The following is a 17,952-nucleotide window of genomic DNA, read 5'->3' on the forward strand; positions in this document are numbered from 1 at the left end:
TAATTCCACAGTGGATAAAAAGGTTTTTTAACCATTTTTCTTTAAAGAGGTCATTGTTAAAAAGCTCCGATATAATCTCCGCGGTTCGGCTGTGAAACTGCAAAATGACAGGAGGCACCTCCACCTAGTGGTGGCAGTAACAAACTGCGAGCAGTGCCAGCTGCTGAGAAGTTACGTTTTATACTCATTGGGGGCCAAGTTGGGTCGAATCCCGCACGAGCTTCCTCCCACCTTCTTCATCTCACCCCATCAACATATCCTTCTGTTTCTTTCTCCCTCATATATGCTTGTCCAGCCTCCCCTTAAATGTATCTATACTATTCACCTCGACCACTCCCTGTGGTAGCGAGTTCCACATTCTCACCACTCTCTGGGTAAAGAAGTTTCTCCTGAATTCCCGATTGGATTTATTAGTGACTATCTGATATTGATGGCCCCTAGTTTTGGACTCCCCCCACCCCCCAAGCAGTGGATCCCCCCATTCTTCAGTGTTTGTTGTAGATACACAGAAACATAGAAACATTGAAGATAGGAGCAGGAGTAGGCCATTCGGCCCCTCGAGCCTGTTCCGCCATTCAATGAGATCATGGCTGATCATCCAAATTCAGTACCCTGTCCCTGCCTTCTCCCCATATCCCTTGATCCCTTTAGCCTTAAGAAATATATCGAACTCCTTCTTGAATATATTTAATGAATTGGCCTCAACTGCCTTCTGTGGTAGAGAATTCCACAGGTTCACCACTCTCTGGGTGAAGAAATTCCTCCTCATCTCTATCCTAAATGGCTTACCACTTATTCTTAGACTGACCCCTGGTTCTGGACACCCCCGCCATCGGGAACATCCTTCCTGCATCTAGTCTGTCCAGTCCTGTTAGAATTTTATAAGTTTCAATGAGATCCCCCCTCATTCTTCTAAACTCCAGCGAGTATAGGCCCAATCGACCCAGTCTCTCCTCATACGTCATTCCTGCCATCCCAGGTATCAGGCTGGTGAATCTTTGCTGCACTCCCTCCATGGCAAGAACATCCTTCCTCAGATAAGGCGACCAAAACTGCACACAATACTCAAGGTGTGGTCTCACCAAGGCCCTGTACAACTGCAGCAAGACATCCTTGCTCCTGTCCTCTCACTATGAAGGCCAACATACCATTTGCCTTCTTAACCGCCTACTGCACCTGCATGCTTACCTTCAGCGACTGGTGCACAAGGACACCCAGGTCTCGTTACACTTCCCCTTTTCCCAATCTATTGCCATTCAGATAATAATCTGCCTTCCTGTTTTTGCCACCAAAGTGGATAACCTCGCATTTATCCACATTATACTGCATCTGCCATGCATCTGCCCAATCATCCAACCTGTCCAAATCATACTGGAGTTTCTCTGCATCCTCCGCACAGCACACACGCCCATCCAGCTTTGTGTCGTCTGCAAACTTGGAGATATTGGCCCAGAAATTCGGGTCAGGGGCTTCCCGCGGGTGCAAGCCTCCGATCTGCACTTACCTACCGCGCCGGCCGTTGAGCTGTGGGCCCCCGTGGAATTCCGATCCGGGGCCTGGTCCAGCTGCCGGCGTGCAGTGCTTGCGTATCCCAGGGGCGCAGTTAGTTCGATGCATCCCCTGGGATTATGTGGGCCATGGGGAGCCAATCGGAGCAGGGAATGCTCCATTCATAAGTCGGACAGGAAGTGCTGTCAAGACTTATAAATACTACGACCCCAAAACAGCACTAAATCTTCAAATAATTTTTTTTTTAAATAACATTTTTAAAATTAACTATAAGTTACACAAAATAACTATTTTAAACAATAATTTAAATTTTTGAAAAAAATAATTTTATTTTCTAATGGGGCTAAAAATTAACTTACCTTGCTTTAAAGTATTTAAAAATAATAAACCTGTGAAAAAAAATGTTTTAATTTTAATTAAGTGACCACTTACCTTGTAAAAAGCAGGCCTTACACCTGCTTTTTACATTTCTAACTTCTGCAGACTTACCCTCCCGGGAAAACCTGTAAAAAAAAATGAAGTTCGATGAGCACGCGCCTCTCCCGCGCACGCGTTCGGCCTCTGAACCCCGTCGTTCAGAGGAACGGAAGTGCCGGTTTCCCACGCATGCGCAGTGCATGCAGGAAACCAGCACTTCCATTGGGCTTACGGGTGAGTACCCCGTGCGTACTCACCCATGGAGACAAGAATTTCTGGGCCATTACATCTAGTTCCCTCGTCTAGATCATTTATATATATTGTGAATAGCTGGGGCCCAAGGACCGATCCCTGCGGTACCCCACTAGTCACTGCCTGCCACTTGGAAAAGGACCCATTTATTACAACTCTTTGCTTCCTGTCTGCCAACCAGTTCTCTATCCACGTCAGTCCCTTACCCCCAATCCTGTGTGTAATGATCAGTAACCTGTCATTCTGGAATGGTACACTAGGTGGTGCTGTATGTATATAAGAGTGGGCTACCCATGATGCACCAGGCTACCCACAAGGCAGCAGTCAAGATGGATGCCTCTACAGATACTGTACCTAGTCCACATGTGCTCAATAAAGTGTCTAGCAAAAGCTAGCTGTTCTTAATAAAAACGACTAGTTATTAATGAACATAACATGGTACCAGGATTGGTAAGATCTGCTGAATATTGTGCAACGCGACATGGAGAATTTGAAGCCACCAGAGCGTTTGAAACTCACAGGAAATGTTGACTACAATTGGCAGACTTTTAAACAACAATTCGAACTCTACATTGCTGCCATCGGGTACGGTATGAAGCCAGACGCAAGGAAAATAGCGTTGCTGCTCACGGTTGCAGGCCCACAGGCGATAGAGGTATTTAATACATTTGTATTTAATCCAGAGGAGAACAGAGAAAAATTAGACGATGTGATAAAGAAGTTTGATACACATTGTTCTCCCAAAAGGAATGAAACCTATGAGAGGTACATCTTCCGTTCTCAGACACAGCAGCAAAATGAGACTTTTGATAGCTTTTTGACTGACCTGAAACTGAAAGCACAGACATGTAATTTCTCTGAGCTGAAAGCATCCATGATTCGTGACCAGATTGTGTTTGGTATTCATGATAAAAAAGTCAGGGAACGTCTGTTGAGAGAAACCGAACTAACATTAGAAATTGCTGTGAAAATATGCCAAGCCAGCGAGCTAGCTCGAAAGCATGTGAAGACTTTCAGTGAAATCAATAATGATGCGATTGTAATGAGTGATAATGCTGCTGTCAGTGCTGTGCCCTACAAGGGGAAGAAACGTGGGCAGAACAGAAATGAAAAGCAATCGGAGGATGACATTTTTAATTGTAAACGCTGTGGTTACAAACACTAGTTAAGACAATGCCCAGCGTTTGGAAAAATGTGCACAAAGTGTAATGGAAAGAATCACTTTGCCAAACAATGCTTTTCAAAAGTAAAAACAAAGAAAGGGCAACGAGTTAATGTGATTGAGGACACTGATTTAAGTGAGACATTTTTTGTAGGAATGGTGTCATGTGACAATGTCAAAAATGATACAGAAAATGTGCAGCCCTCAGGAATTAACAATGCTGAACATAAAGTTAATGCAGTAAAAGAGGACAAATGGATGATCCCACTGCAGGTAAATGGAGCATTAGTTACATTGAAACTAGACACTGGGGCAAAAGCAAATTTAATCAGTATGAGTGACATTAACAATATGAAAGAAAAGCCCAAAATACAGAAAAAGTCAGTACTACTGAAGGACTATAATGGACAGAAAATAGATAGCTTAGGTGTATGCAGACTTAAAGTGACAGTCAAAGACAAAGTGCATCATCTCATGTTTTCTGTTGTGGCTGAAAGACTTGATTCACTACTGGGTGACAAAGCTTGTGAGGACTTAGAACTGGTCAAGAGAGTCTACCATATAAACTGTGCCATAAGCAGACCAGATGACTCGATGGATTCTGTAGTGAATAATTTCCAGGATGTGTTCAAAGGATTTTGAGTTCTACCATTCACTTACAAGATCCAGCTAAAGAAGGATGCTCAGCCAGTGGTACATGCTTCACGAAGAGTTCCAGCACCCCTGCGTGACCGGCTCAAGAATGAACTGGACAGAATGACCACACTAGGAGTCATCAGGAAAGTCGAAGAGCCAACAGACTGGGTTAACTCCATGGTATGTATAAAGAAAAAGAACAATGATCTAAGAATATGCATGGATCCAAAGGACTTAAATGCAAACATAAAACGTGAACACTACCAGATTCCCAAGCGAGAAGAAATCACCAGTGAAATGTCAGGTGCCAGATACTTTACAAAGCTCGATGCCTCACAAGGATTTTGGCAACTAAAACTGGATGAAGAGAGCACCAAATACTGTACCTTCAACACAACATATGGCAGGTATTGTTTGCTCAGAATGCCTTTCGGGATAATATCTGCATCTGAAATCTTTCATAGAGTGATGGAACACATAATTGAAGGTCTGGAAGGAGTCCGGGTCTATGTTGATGACATCATCATCTGGGGCTCCACACGGAAAGAACACAATGAGCGACTGACTAAAGTGCTACAGAGCATACGCCGGAATGGACTGAAGCTCAACAAAGCCAAGTGTCAGTTTGGCATCCAAGAAGTCACTTTCCTAGGAGCTAATCTATCTGCTAAAGGAATAGAGCCAGATATGGGAAAAGTAAACGCCATACTCAACATGCCCCGACCCACTGATAAAAAAGGAGTGCTACGCATCATGGGGATGATAAACTTCATTGGAAAGTTCATTCCTAACTTGTCAGCCAAGACAGCCTGTCTGCGAGACCTGCTACATAAAACAAATGAGTTTGCATGGACAGAAAGACATGAACAAGAGTGGATAAACCTCAAAACAGTGCTGACAACCACACCTGTACTCACCTTCTTTGACCCAACAAAAAGAATCAAAGTGTCAATGGATGCATCAAAAGATGGCCTAGCTGCGGTCTTGCTACAAGCAGAGAGTGAAGATTGGAAGCCTGTTGCCTATGCCTCCAGGCCTATGACTGATACTGAGTGTCAATACGCCCAGATTGAAAAGGAATGTCTAGGCTTGGTAGTTGGACTAGAAAAGTTTCATGGCTACATAGATGGACTTCCCACCTTCACAGTTGAGACAGACCACAGCCCACTGGTTGCCATCATAAAAAAGAACCTGAATGAGATGTCTCCAAGGATTCAACGACTCATGATGAAGCAGCAAAGATATGACTTTGAACTGATCTACACACCAGGCAAATACATAGTGTTAGCAGATGCACTATCCAGAGCACCCACAATGAGTCATGTGAGCTCTACTGAAGAAGACGTGGATGTTCATGTGAGTATGGTCACTGCTGGGCTGCCCGTGTCAGACACAAAATCAAAGCAAATAGCAGAAGAAACAGTAAAAGATACAGTGTTACAAACAGTAATAGAGAACATTCATCGTGGTTGGCCAAAAGGTTCCTGTCCAAAATATTTTCACATTAGGTCAGAATTGAGTGTCGCAAGTGGACTATTACTAAAACAGAACAGAATAGTCATTCCACAGGCTCTACGTCAAGACATGCTCAAAAGGATTCATGAGGGACACCTCGGAATTGAAAAATGCAAAAGGAGAGCAAGAGACACTGTTTATTGGCCTGGCATAAATAAGGACATTGAGAACATGATAGGCAAATGTGAGACATGTCAAAGACACCAAAACAAACAAGCAAAGGAACCAATGATAGTAGCTGACTTACCAACAGCACCATGGCAAAAGGTTGGTATGGACCTCTTTCATTTGAATGGTAAAGACTATCTAATAGTGATTGACTACTATTCTAACTATCCTGAGATGGCGCTGCTCTCAAGCACCACAGCAAGCAGTGTCATAATGCATGTGAAATCCATCTTCGCCAGACATGGAATTCCCAGGATTGCCGTTAGCGACAATGGTCCGTGCTTCAACTGTAAGGAGTGGCAACAGTTTGCAGCACAGTATGACTTTCAGCACATCACATCCAGTGCTTTGTATGCTCAGTCGAATGGTAAGGCAGAGAAAGGTGTTCAAGTTCTCAAGCAGCTACTGAAGAAAGCGACAGAAAGCAAGTCTGATCCTTATCTCGCCCTGCTGAGCTACCGAGCCTCACCTTTAGACACTGGTTCTTCACCTGCTGAACTCCTAATGGGTCGCAAGTTGCGTACCACGCTACCCTGCTGTGCAAAAGAAAAGCAGAGTAAGGAACTGAGACAGAGGCTTCAACTGTTAAAGCTAAAACAGAAATCATACTATGACAAGTCATCCAAAACTCTGAAACCATTGACAAGGGATGATGTTGTCAGGATTGAGGATCCAGCTGCATGGAACAGGAAAGCTACAGTTCTTGAGGAAGTAGGACCAAGGTCATACACTGTTAGAACTGAGGAAGGACAGATTCTCAGGAGGAACCGCCGTCCCCTCCTAAAAACACAAGAGACTATCGAAGAGCAAATCGATGACAATGCCGCAACTGAATCTTGTCACTCACCACCAGAACAATCTAACACAAATACACATACAGGCTCTCATGAAAACACATCAGACTTACCTGTGCTGAGAAGATCCACACGTGAAGTAAAAAAGCCTGATAGACTTAATCTTTGAGTACAAAGAAAACTACATTGAAAATGTATTGACTGTTGAAGATGTTTATGTTGTTATGATTGATTGATATTGATTGATACTGATTTTGTTTAACCTCAAAGAAGGGGGGATGTAATGATCAGTAACCTGTCATTCTGGAATGGTACACTAGGTGGTGCTGTATGTATATAAGAGTGGGCTACCCACGATGCACCAGGCTACCCACAAGGCAGCAGTCAAGATGGATGCCTCTACAGATACTGTACCTAGTCCACATGTTCTCAATAAAGTGTCTAGCAAAAGCTAGCTGTTCTTAATAAAAACGACTAGTTATTAATGAACATAACACTGTGTGCTTTAACTTTGCATGCTAATCTCTTATGCTGGACTGTATCGAAAGCCTTCTGAAAGTCCAAATACACCACATCCACTGGTTCTCCCTTATCTATTCTACATCCTTAAAAAATTCCAATAGATTAATCAAGCATGATTTACCTTTTGTAAATCCATGTTGTACCAATTTTCTTTTAAATTCTCTTTAAATATTTGCAATTTGCACCCCCCTCCCCCTCCCTCTCCCCCCTCCCCCCACTCCCCCTCCCCCTCTCCTCCCTCCCCTCTCCCCCTCCCCTCGCCCCCCCTCCCCTCTACCCTCTACCCCTTCCCCCTCTCCCCTCTCCTCCCTCCCCTCTCCCCCTCCCCTTGCCCCTCCCCCTCCCCCCTCCCCCCTCTCCCCCCTCCCCTCTCCCCGCTCCCCTCTCACCTCTCGTCCCCTCCCCTCCCCTCTCCTCCCTCCCCTCCCCCTCTCCCCTCCCCTTCCCCCTCCCCTCTCCTCCCCCCTTCCCCCTCCCCCTCCCCTCTCCCCTCTCCCCCTCCCCTCTACCCCTTCCCCTCCCCTTCCCTCCCCTTTCCTCCCCTCCCCCTCCCCCTCCCCTCTCCCCCGTCCCCCTCCCCTCTACCCCCTCCCCTTCCCTCCCCTCTCCTCCCTCCCCTCCCACCCTCCCCTCTACCCTCTCCCCCTCCCCTCTACCCTCTCCCCCTCCCCTCTACTCCCTCCCCTCCCCTCCCCTCCCCCTCCCCTCTCCCCTCCCTTCCCCTCTCTCCTGGCAAGAGGGCACAGAGGCGGGTTGGGGGGAGGGGGTTTGCCAGCCGCCCCCAAATTCAGCAACTTTCCCGGCAGTCCCGCCTCCTCGGGGTTGACAAGATCGCGCCCGTCGTGTCTCCAGTTACTCACATGCTGCGTCCCAAAATGAGGTTGGAATAATTCTTCATGCAATGTGGAATGTAGAATTCTCTGGCACAAACCACTATCGTGGCAAAGAGAATTAGATTGAAAAAGAATCATAGTACAGCACAGGAGGAGGCCATTCGGCCCATCGAGTCTGCGCCGGCTCTTTCGAAGAACAATCCAGTCAGTCCCACTCCTCCCGCTCTTTCCCCATATCCTGCAATTTTTTCTCCTTCAAGTATTTATCCAATTCCCTTTTGAAGGCTACTATTGAATCTGCTTCCACCACCCTATCGGGCAGTGCATTCCAAATCCTAACCACTCGTTGTGTAAAAAAGTTTTTCCTCATGTCGTCTCTGGTTCTTTTGCCAATCACCTTGAATCTGTGCCCTCCTGTTCCCGACCCTTCAGCCACTGGAAACATTTTCTCTTTATTTACTCTGTCTAAACACTTCATGATTTTGAACACCTCTATCAAACCTCCTCTTAGCCTTCTCTGCTCTTAGGAGAACAACCCCAGCTTCTCCAGTCTATCCATGTAACTGAAGTCCCTCATCCCTGGAACCATTCTCGTAAACCTCTCCTGTACCCTCTCCAAAGCCTTCACATCCTTCCCGAAGTGTGGTGGGCAGAGGATGATGAAAGGGTGTGAGGAGAGAGCAGAAGAATAGGATTGGATAAAGTGTCACAGATTGCAAGGGCTGACTGGTCACTTTCTGTGCTGGAACATTCGATGATTCTAAGGAAGGCATTTTGACAGATCGTTGGAACTGCCTCTTGTCAGTCTTCAACAACAACAACAACTTGTATTTATATAGCGCCTTTAACGTAGTAAAACATCCCAAGGTGCTTCATAGGAGCAATTATCAAACAAAATTTGACACTGAGCCATATAAAGAGATATTAGGACAGGTGAGCAAAGACTTGGTCAAAGAGATTGGTTTTAAGGAGCGTCTTAAAGGAGAGAGAGGTAGAGAGGCAGAGAAAATTAGGGCATGAATTCCAGAGCTTAGGGCCTCGGCAGCTGAATGCACGGCCACCAATGGTGGAGCGATTAAAACCGGGGATGCACAAGAGGCCAAAATTGGAGGAGCATAGAGATCTCGGGGTGGGGGGAGGGCGTTGGGGGCTGGAGGAGATTCTTCTTCTTCTTAGGCAGTCCCTCGGAACCGTGGATGACTTGCTTCCACATTAAAAATGAGTTCTCAGGTGACTGATGAGTCCAATGCGGGACCTACAGTCTCTGTCACAGGTGGGGCAGACGGTGGTTGAAGGGGTGAGTGGGTGGGGTGCTTGGGTTGACGTGCGCTCCTTGCGCTGCCTGCGCTTGGCTTCCGCTTGCTCCCGGCGAAGAGACTGGAGGTGTTCGGAGCCTTCCCGGATGCTTCTCCTCCACTTTGTGCGGTCTTGGGCCAGGGATTCCCAGGTGTCGGTGGGGGTGTTACACTTTTTCAAGGAGGCTTTGAGGGTATCCTTGAAGTGTTTCCTCTGCCCACCTGGGGCTCTCTTGCCGTGCCGGAGCTCCGAGTAGAGCGCTTGTTTTGGGAGATTACAGAGATAGGGAGGGGCGAGGTCATGGACGGATTTGAAAACAAGGATGAGAATTTTAAAATCAAAGCTTAACCGGGAGCCAATGTAGGTCAGCGGGCACAGGAGTGATGGGTGAACAGGACTTGGTGTGAGTTTTATCCTTCTACAGTTCTAGCAAATGATTTTGCTTTAGTTTTGTACATCGCTTATGTATTTTACAGTTAGAGTTAAATACTTTGTTAGTCAATGAAGTGATTGTGATGAAATGTAATCAAACATCCTGTCTATGTTTAATAGGCATAGCTGAGGAGTATATCACGCCAATGTTTAACTTCTATCGAAGTATAGGGGAGTTGAAGATGACACAGGAAGAATACAGTCTTTTAACAGCTATCACAATTCTTTCACCAGGTAGGTGGTGTTCTTGGCGACATTCAGTATTAATGTTCCAAGCGTGTTATAATCCATCCATCTATCTGTCTATATATATCACAAAAATCCAGGCTGACACTCCAGTGCAGTACTGAGGGAGCGCTGCACTGTCGGAGGTGCAGTACTGAGGGAGCGCTGCACTGTCGGAGGGGCAGTACTGAGGGAGCGCTGCACTGTCGGAGGTGCAGTACTGAGGGAGCGCTGCACTGTCGGAGGGGCAGTACTGAGGGAGCGCTGCACTGTCGGAGGGGCAGTACTGAGGGAGCGCTGCACTGTCGGAGGGGCAGTACTGAGGGAGCGCTGCACTGTCGGAGGGGCAGTACTGAGGGAGCGCTACACTGTCGGAGGGGCAGTACTGAGGGAGTGCTGCACTGTCAGAGGGGCCGTCTTTCGGATGCGACGTTAAACCGAGGCCCCGTCTGCTCTCTCAGGTGGATGTAAAAGATCCCACGGCACTGTTTCGAAGAAGAGCAGGGGAGTTCTCCCCGGTGTCCTGGGGCCAATATTTATCCCTCAATCAACATCACTAAAACAGATTATCCGGTCATTATCACATTGCTGTTTGTGGGATCTTGCTGTGCGCAAATTGGCTGCTGCGTTTGCTACATTACAACAATGGCTACACTTCAAAATGTACTTCATTGGCTGTAAAGCGCTTTGGGACGTCCTGAGGTGGCGAAAGGCGCGATAGAAATGCGAGTCTGTCTTTCTATATTACCATGTGGCCGTGGCTCACTGGGTTGCATTCTCGCCTCTGAGTCAGAAGGTCGTGGGTTCACCAGCCGGGGCCTGGAAAACTCATCCGCTCTCCAGTGCGGGGATGGGGAGGAGACGAGCGGGCGGGAGTGGAGTGTGTCGGGGGGAGTTTCCCCTGAGCCTGGGCCAACAGCGACCCTGCTGTGTTGCCCTGGAGCTGGGAAGAGCCCTTCTGATCCTCCCGGCTCCTCATTTACATATGTAAATATAAACTTTTTTGGTTGATGGCATCAGTTGTCCCTTTAAGGAGCGCTGGTCAGGCCGCGGGATTCGCAAAATAAACTGAACGCAGTTAGGCCCCTCATTAGTATATTCAAATGGGCTAAGGCCTGTTTCAGGCGGGAGTCCTGGACATGGGGAGTGGGGTGGAGTTGTGCGCGGTGTGCGGGACACGGGGAGCAGAGTGTGTGCGGGACATGGGGAGCGGAGCGTGCGCGGTGTGCAGGACACGGGGAGCGGAGCGTGCGCGGTGTGCGGGACACGGGGAGCGGAGCGTGCGCGGTGTGCAGGACACGGGGAGCGGAGCGTGCGCGGTGTGCGGGACACGGGGAGCGGAGCGTGCGCGGTGTGCAGGACACGGGGAGCGGAGCGTGCGCGGTGTGCGGGACACGGGGAGCGGAGCGTGCGCGGTGTGCGGGACACGGGGAGCGGAGCGTGCGCGGTGTGTGGGACACAGGGAGCGGAGCGTGCGCGATGTGTGGGACACGGGGAGCGGAGCGTGCGTGGTGTGCGGGACACGGGGAGGTGACCGGCTGCCAAATTGTCAATTCTGGGGGAGATCAGGACACCAATGTCCGAAATCCATTCCCAGCAGCGGCCATTTCCCGCCCAATAAACGGATCCCCAATTTCTCCACCATCGATACTTTAGAAACAACAGTAAATCATTGAGCCTTTCTGCCGCACAGAAACTGAAATCCAGATCCAAAGGGGGTCAGGTCACAGAGAGCTCTGTATACGTCATGTTTCCAGCTTGTAGAATTGTAAACCAAAAATCCCAACGACACCCCGCCTGCCTGCGACTCACAGAGCGATCTCTGTGTTCATCAACGCTGCTCCTTGTCCCAGAGGACCAGGGCTTAGCTTAGGATTGGCATTAGGGACATTCCCAGTATCTCTGAGAAAGAAAGTGATTTGATAATGGGGCAGAAATACCATTCTTAAAACTCAGTCCCACTCATTCCTGCATCTGACGATGGTTTAAACATACTCCGGCAATATATTGGAAAGAAATAACTTGCCTTTCTCCAGCGCCTTTCACGACCACTGGACATTTCAAAAGCGCTTTACAGCCAATGAAGTACTTTTTGAAGTGTGGTCACTGTTGTAATGTAGGAAACGCAGCAGCCAATTTGCACACAGCAAGATCCCACAAACAGCAATGTGAGAATGACCAGATAATCTGTTTTTAGTGATGTTGATTGAGGGACAAATATTGGCCAGGACACCGGGGAGAACTCCCCTGCTCCTCTTCGAAACAGTGCCGTGGGATCTTTTACATCCACCCGAGAGGGCAGACGGGGCCTCGGTTTGAAGTCTCAGGCTTAAATATTCACTCGGCGATGCTTATCCCTGCTGCACAGGATTACATGGGCTATACGGCACAGATACACGGCTACATGCGGACTGTATTGTTTTATTGGACCACTCCTTTTGAAGAACGAGCCTTTGATCACTGGATAGAAATGCAGAAACAACAATGTTCTGCCAGAACTGAGCAGTTGCGCAATTCGACCGGTGATTTGTTGGGCTCGCGCTTTTAAACATTCACTGGGATATTGCAGTGAAGTTAATGAGAGGCCAACGACACACGACCGACTCTTGGACTTTGTGTTTTGGAGATTTTGTCCGTCTGTTTTTTGCTTCTTTCCATTTACTTTATTTGCATTGTTAGATTAAGGGAAGTAATAATTTGAACCTTATTGTCAAATACCTGTTTGAAAAATAGGGCCTTTAAATTGGCCGGTGCATCCCCAATTTTCCAGGCGCTAAATGGGCTCCTAAGCCTCCAGTATGGCGGCAGGAAGGGTGCGCGTATTTCTATCTGGACACGTGGTGCCCGCCATATTGGGTAAGGTGGTTGCGCTGGTGTGAGGAGCGCACATTGGGAATATTCAACGGTGGAAATAATCTATTTTAATTTGGGTCTTCCGCATCTTGCGGGATCCGATGTAGATTTCCAATCACCGCCACACCCTGACCTCACCACACCCTGACCTCACCGCACCCTGACCTCGCCACTCGCTGACCTCACCACTCGCTGACCTCACCACTCGCTGACCTCATCACTCGCTGACCTCACCACTCGCTGACCTCGCCACTCGCTGACCTCACCACTCGCTGACCTCGCCATTCGCTGACCTCGCCACTCACTGAACTCGCCACACCCTGACCTTGCCACACGCTGACCTCACCACACCCTGACCTTGCCACACGCTGACCTCACTGAATGAAACATGGCGCTAATGGCAGGACGTCTCCCTCCCTCCCCCACAGTCCACAAACTCACTTGAATGTGGAGCTAGGAGGAGCTACCAGCCCACTGGCCTGAGACACTGGCTCCCCACCGGCCCCCAACCCCGGTCACCCCCTCTTCATCACTTACCTGAGAGCGGCACTGCTCGTGTCACAGGGCTGCGCTGGATGAGCTGCCTCTTACTCTTCGCCGCTCACCGGCTCCATTGTAATTGGGCCCAGGGTCCAATATCGGGGGCTCCTCGGGCCTCACCATTCAGACACAGGGATTGTTTAATGCGCCCCCTCACCCCCCAATTCAAAATGGGCTCACCTGAATTTCTAGTCTAGACCTTTGGAAGTAATTTTGTTTGGTCTGATAAACAGGTCAGAGGCTGGGTATTCTGTGGCAAGTGTCTCACCTCCTGACTCCCCAAAGCCTTTCCACCATCTACAAGGCACAAGTCAGGAGTGTGATGGAATACTCTCCACTTGCCTGGATGAGTGCAGCTCCAACAACACTCAAGAAGCTCGACACCATCCAGGACAAAACAGCCCGCTTGATTGGCTCCCCATCCACCACCTTAAACATTCACTCCCTCCACCACCGGCGCACCGTGGCTGCAGTGTGTACCATCTACAAGATGCACTGCAGCAACTCGCCAAGGCTTCTTCGGCTGCACCTCCCAAACCCGCGACCTCTTCCATCTAGAAGGACAAGGGCAGCAGGCGCATGGGAACACCACTACCTCCAAGTTCCCTTCCAAGTCACACAACATCCTGACTTAGAAGTATATCGCCATTCCTTCATCGTCGCTGGGTCAAAATCCTGGAACTCCCTCCCTAACAGCACTGTGGGAGCACCTTCACCACACGGACTGCAGCGGTTCAAGAAGGCAGCTCACCACCACCTTCTCGAGGGCAATTAGAGATGGGCAATAAATGCCGGCCTTGCCAGCGACGCCCACATCCCAGGAACAATTTTTTTTTAAAAAGCTCCTTTAAAAAATCTCCTGCTCTGCCGAATATGTGAGGGCTGAAAGCCAGTGTAGGCTGTGTATTGCAGGCATTTATAAACCTAATGAGTGACTGGCAGTGACTGGCGTGCCTCCTTTTAAGCAGGAGTAGTCTTTTACAACTTGTTGGATGTTGTGACACTGTGCAAGGTTAAACGGCCACATTTAATGATCTGTTTCTTTGCTATAGATCGTTCTTTCGTGAAGAATCGGGCCGCTATTGACAGACTACAGGAGCCTTTACTGGACATCCTGCAGAAATACTGCAAACTCAACCACCCGGATGACCCCCAGCACTTTGCCCGCTTGCTGGGAAGACTGACCGAGCTCAGGACGTTTAATCATCACCACGCAGACATGCTGATGTCCTGGAGGATCAATGACCACAAGTTCACGCCTCTTCTCTGTGAGATCTGGGATGTACAGTGACCCCCGCACCCCCCCCCTCCCCGCACCCCCCACACCCCCCCGACCTCCTCTCCTCGCAGGAATTCTTGTGCAGTTTACAGGGCCTGGTAATTTAAACTAGATGCACAGAATAGTCCTGGAAACTGAAGGTCCCAACTTTGAAATACTCTGAACTGGCTGGTGTACCGAGACCGAGGGGCCTGAGAGCTTTTCCGTGGCTCCAAGACTGGCACAATGACACACTCGGTGCTAGTGCAGGCTGGAAACAGGGTCGGACACTATAGTCCTGAATCTCTTACCCACGCCCACCAATAGTGAGGCTCCACATGGGCAACACAGCCTCGATAAATTACCCCCAAAATCTTCTTAAGATATTGGGGGTAATTTTACTGCCTTCATGATCTTGATGTATAGACACCGGTCAAGTATTATGTAAGATTATTCACAGTCGCTTTGAGCTTGTATTGTGAACTCGAGCCCTACTGATGGTTTTTCATGGATGGAGTTTAAGGGCAGAGGTATTGCAGCAAGAAGTATTGCCTCTAAATTCCTTTTGTTAGAGAACATACCCAAAGGGAGGCATTCCAGATATCAACTTCCCAAATGGAAGTGGGTAGATTTCATTTCACAGACAAGTGGAAAGGTAGTTTCTATTGCACAATGGTGAGAAAGGATGCCCAGAATCGCTAGTGATGGATGGAGCGTTTAATAGGGCAGCAGAGCTCTGTTCAACCCCCTGCTGGGCAGCTGGAATTATACTCGGCCACCTTCCCTAACCGCTCAGCTGAGAAGTTAAACCGAGGCCCCCGTCTGCACTCTCAGGCGGACGTAAAAGATCCCACGGCCACTATTTCGAAGAAGAGCAAGTGGGGGAGTTCTCCCCGGTGCCCTGGGGCCAATAGTTATCCCTCAACCGGCACCAGTGAAACAGAACTGGGGCACCTATAAAATGGTCCCCATGAATTTAACAATGGGACCAACGCCTGTGCAGATTGGGGGCAGACCGTCCCATTGCTAAATTGGTCCGCTTTGTACCCGTTTTACGTTGGAACAATGGGCGCGACACATACCAATTTCTACTGCAACAATCTCTTTAACGTTTCCCACATTACAACAGCGACCACACTTCAGAAAGTACTTCATTGGCTGTGAAGCGCTTTGGGACGTCCTGAGGTGGTGAAAGGCGCTATAGAAATGCAAGATCTTTCTTTTTTTCTTTCAAAGCATTGTTGCTGCTTGCTGACACTAAACTGCGGCAGGGAGAGTTCTGCCGTTAGGCACTAAAGACAAATTGTAAAGCGTTCCACACAATTTCACTGTGAATAGGGAGCAGCGGAAACCTTCGCTCAGGAAGACTTTTTCTCAAGACCCCAGTTGATCGTATATTAGATTGTGACTTGGAGCAATGGGACACTTCTGTAAAGGATGAAGCCTAAATGGCAGGTCAGTATCGTGTAAAGATTTCGGACAGTTTTTAAACCTTTAAAACCGAAAGTGTTAGCGTCTCATGTTCATCGATGGGTTGTTGTATATTGATACATTTTACTAAGGGAGCCCAATTTTTATTCACAACATGTGACATAATTAACTTGACGAGCGATTTCATTATTACTCATATTGATCCCTTGAAATCAGAAATGTATTATTTGTGGGAATATGTATATTATTATACTATTATAATAGCGAATAAAGGATGAATTGTAACATGTATTTCTTGATGTAAATTACTTTGTGTGGATTTATGTGATATATATTGGTCGATATATCTTTTCTACATAAGAACATAAGAACTAGGAACAGGAGTCGGCCATTCGGCCCCTTGAGCCTGCTCCGCCATTCAATAAGATCATGGCTGATCTTCGACCTCAACTCCACTTTCCCGCCTGATCCCCATATCCCTTGATTCCCCTAGAGTCCAAAAATCTATCGATCTCAGCCTTGAATATACTCAACGACTGAGCATCCACAGCCCTCTGGGGTAGAGAATTCCAAAGATTCACCACCCTCTGAGTGAAGAAATTTCTCCTCATCTCAGTCCTAAATGGCTGACCCCTTATCCTGAGACAGCCTCTCAGCATCTACCCTGTCAATCCCCCTTGAGAATGTTATATTTTTCAATGAGATCACCTCTCGTTCTTCTAAACTCTAGAAAATATAGGCCTAGTCTACTCAATCTCTCCTCATAGGACAATCCCCCCATCCCAGGAACCAGTCTGGTGAACCTTCGTTGCACTCCCTCTATGGCAAGTATATCCTTCCTTTGGTAAGGAGACCAAAACTGTGCTCAATACTCCAGGTGTGGTCTCACCAGGGCCCTATATAATTGCAGTAAGACTTACATAAGAACATAAGAACATAAGAAATAGGAGCAGGAGTAGGCCAATCGGCCCCTCGAGCCTGCTCCGCCATTCAATAAGATCATGGCTGATCTGATCCTAACCGCCAATCCACTATCACAGAACCATCTCCTGAATCTAACAGAATTAGACACATGGAATAGCAGCAGGATCAGGCTACATGGCCCCTGGGCCCGCTCCGCTACCCACAGGGCCATGTCCGATCCGAACCTGGACTCATGTCCAAATTCCTGCCCGCTCCCCATAACCCTTAATTCCCTTTACTTCTAGGAAACTGTCTATTTCTGTTTTAAATTTATGTAATGATGTAGCTTCTACAGCTTTTTGGGGCAGCATATTCCATGGACCTACCACCCTCTGAGTGAAGTAGTTCCTCCTCATCTCAGTTTTGAAAGAGCAGCCCCTTATTCTAAGACTATGCCCCCTAGTTCTAGTTTCACCCATCATCGGGAACATCCTCCCCGCATCCACCCGATCCAACCCCTTCACAATCTTATATGTTTCAATAAGATCGCCTCTCATTCTTCTGAACTCCAATGAGTAGAGTCCCAATCTACTCAACCTCTCCTCATATGTCCATCCCCTCATCCCCGGGATTAACCGAGTGAACCTTCTTTGTACTGACTCGAGAGCAAGTATGTCTTTTCTTAAGTATGGACACCAAAACTGTATGCAGTATTCCAGGTGCGGTCTCACCAATACCTTGTACAACTGAAGCAATACCTCCCTACTTTTATATTCTATCCCCCTAGCAATGAAAGCCAACATTCCATTGGCCTTCTTAATCACTTGCTGCACCTGCATACTAACCTTTTGAGTTTCGTGCACCAGGACCCCCAGATCCCTTTGTACTTCAGTACTTTCCAGTTTCTTGCCATTAAGATAATAACTTGCTCTACAATTTTTCCTGCCAAAGTGCATAACCTCACACTTTCCAGTATTGTATTCCATCTGCCAAATCTCTGCCCACTTACTTAGCCTGTCTATGTCCCCTTGCAGGTTTGTTATGTCCTCCTCACTCACTACTTTCCCTCCCATCTTAGTATCATCTGCAAACTTTGATATGTTACACTCGGTCCCCTCCTCCAAATCGTTAATATAGATTGTAAAGAGTTGGGGACCCAGCACTGACCCCTGCGGAACACCACTAGTTACTGATTGCCAGTCTGAG

General features: G+C 47.9%; 1 protein-coding gene across 6 annotated transcripts in view; it reads left to right on the forward strand.

Moving 5' to 3' along the window:
- The window catches only part of nr1h4 (nuclear receptor subfamily 1, group H, member 4), a 149,952-nt gene extending 133,820 nt beyond the window's left edge, over positions 1-16,132 (forward strand). For all 6 annotated transcript variants that reach the window (XM_086009651.1, XM_086009646.1, XM_086009648.1 and 3 more), the window contains 2 exons: positions 9,657-9,770; positions 14,207-16,132. In XM_086009651.1, the coding sequence (XP_085865777.1) occupies positions 9,657-9,770; positions 14,207-14,445 (353 nt within the window). In that variant the 3' untranslated portion in view covers positions 14,446-16,132. The remainder of the gene's footprint in view (positions 1-9,656; positions 9,771-14,206) is intronic.
- The last annotated feature ends 1,820 nt before the right edge of the window (positions 16,133-17,952 follow it).

The sequence above is a fragment of the Somniosus microcephalus genome, chromosome 16, assembly GCF_052327205.1.
Source record: "Somniosus microcephalus isolate GS21.2 chromosome 16, FLI_Smic_1.0, whole genome shotgun sequence".
NCBI lineage: Eukaryota > Metazoa > Chordata > Chondrichthyes > Squaliformes > Somniosidae > Somniosus > Somniosus microcephalus.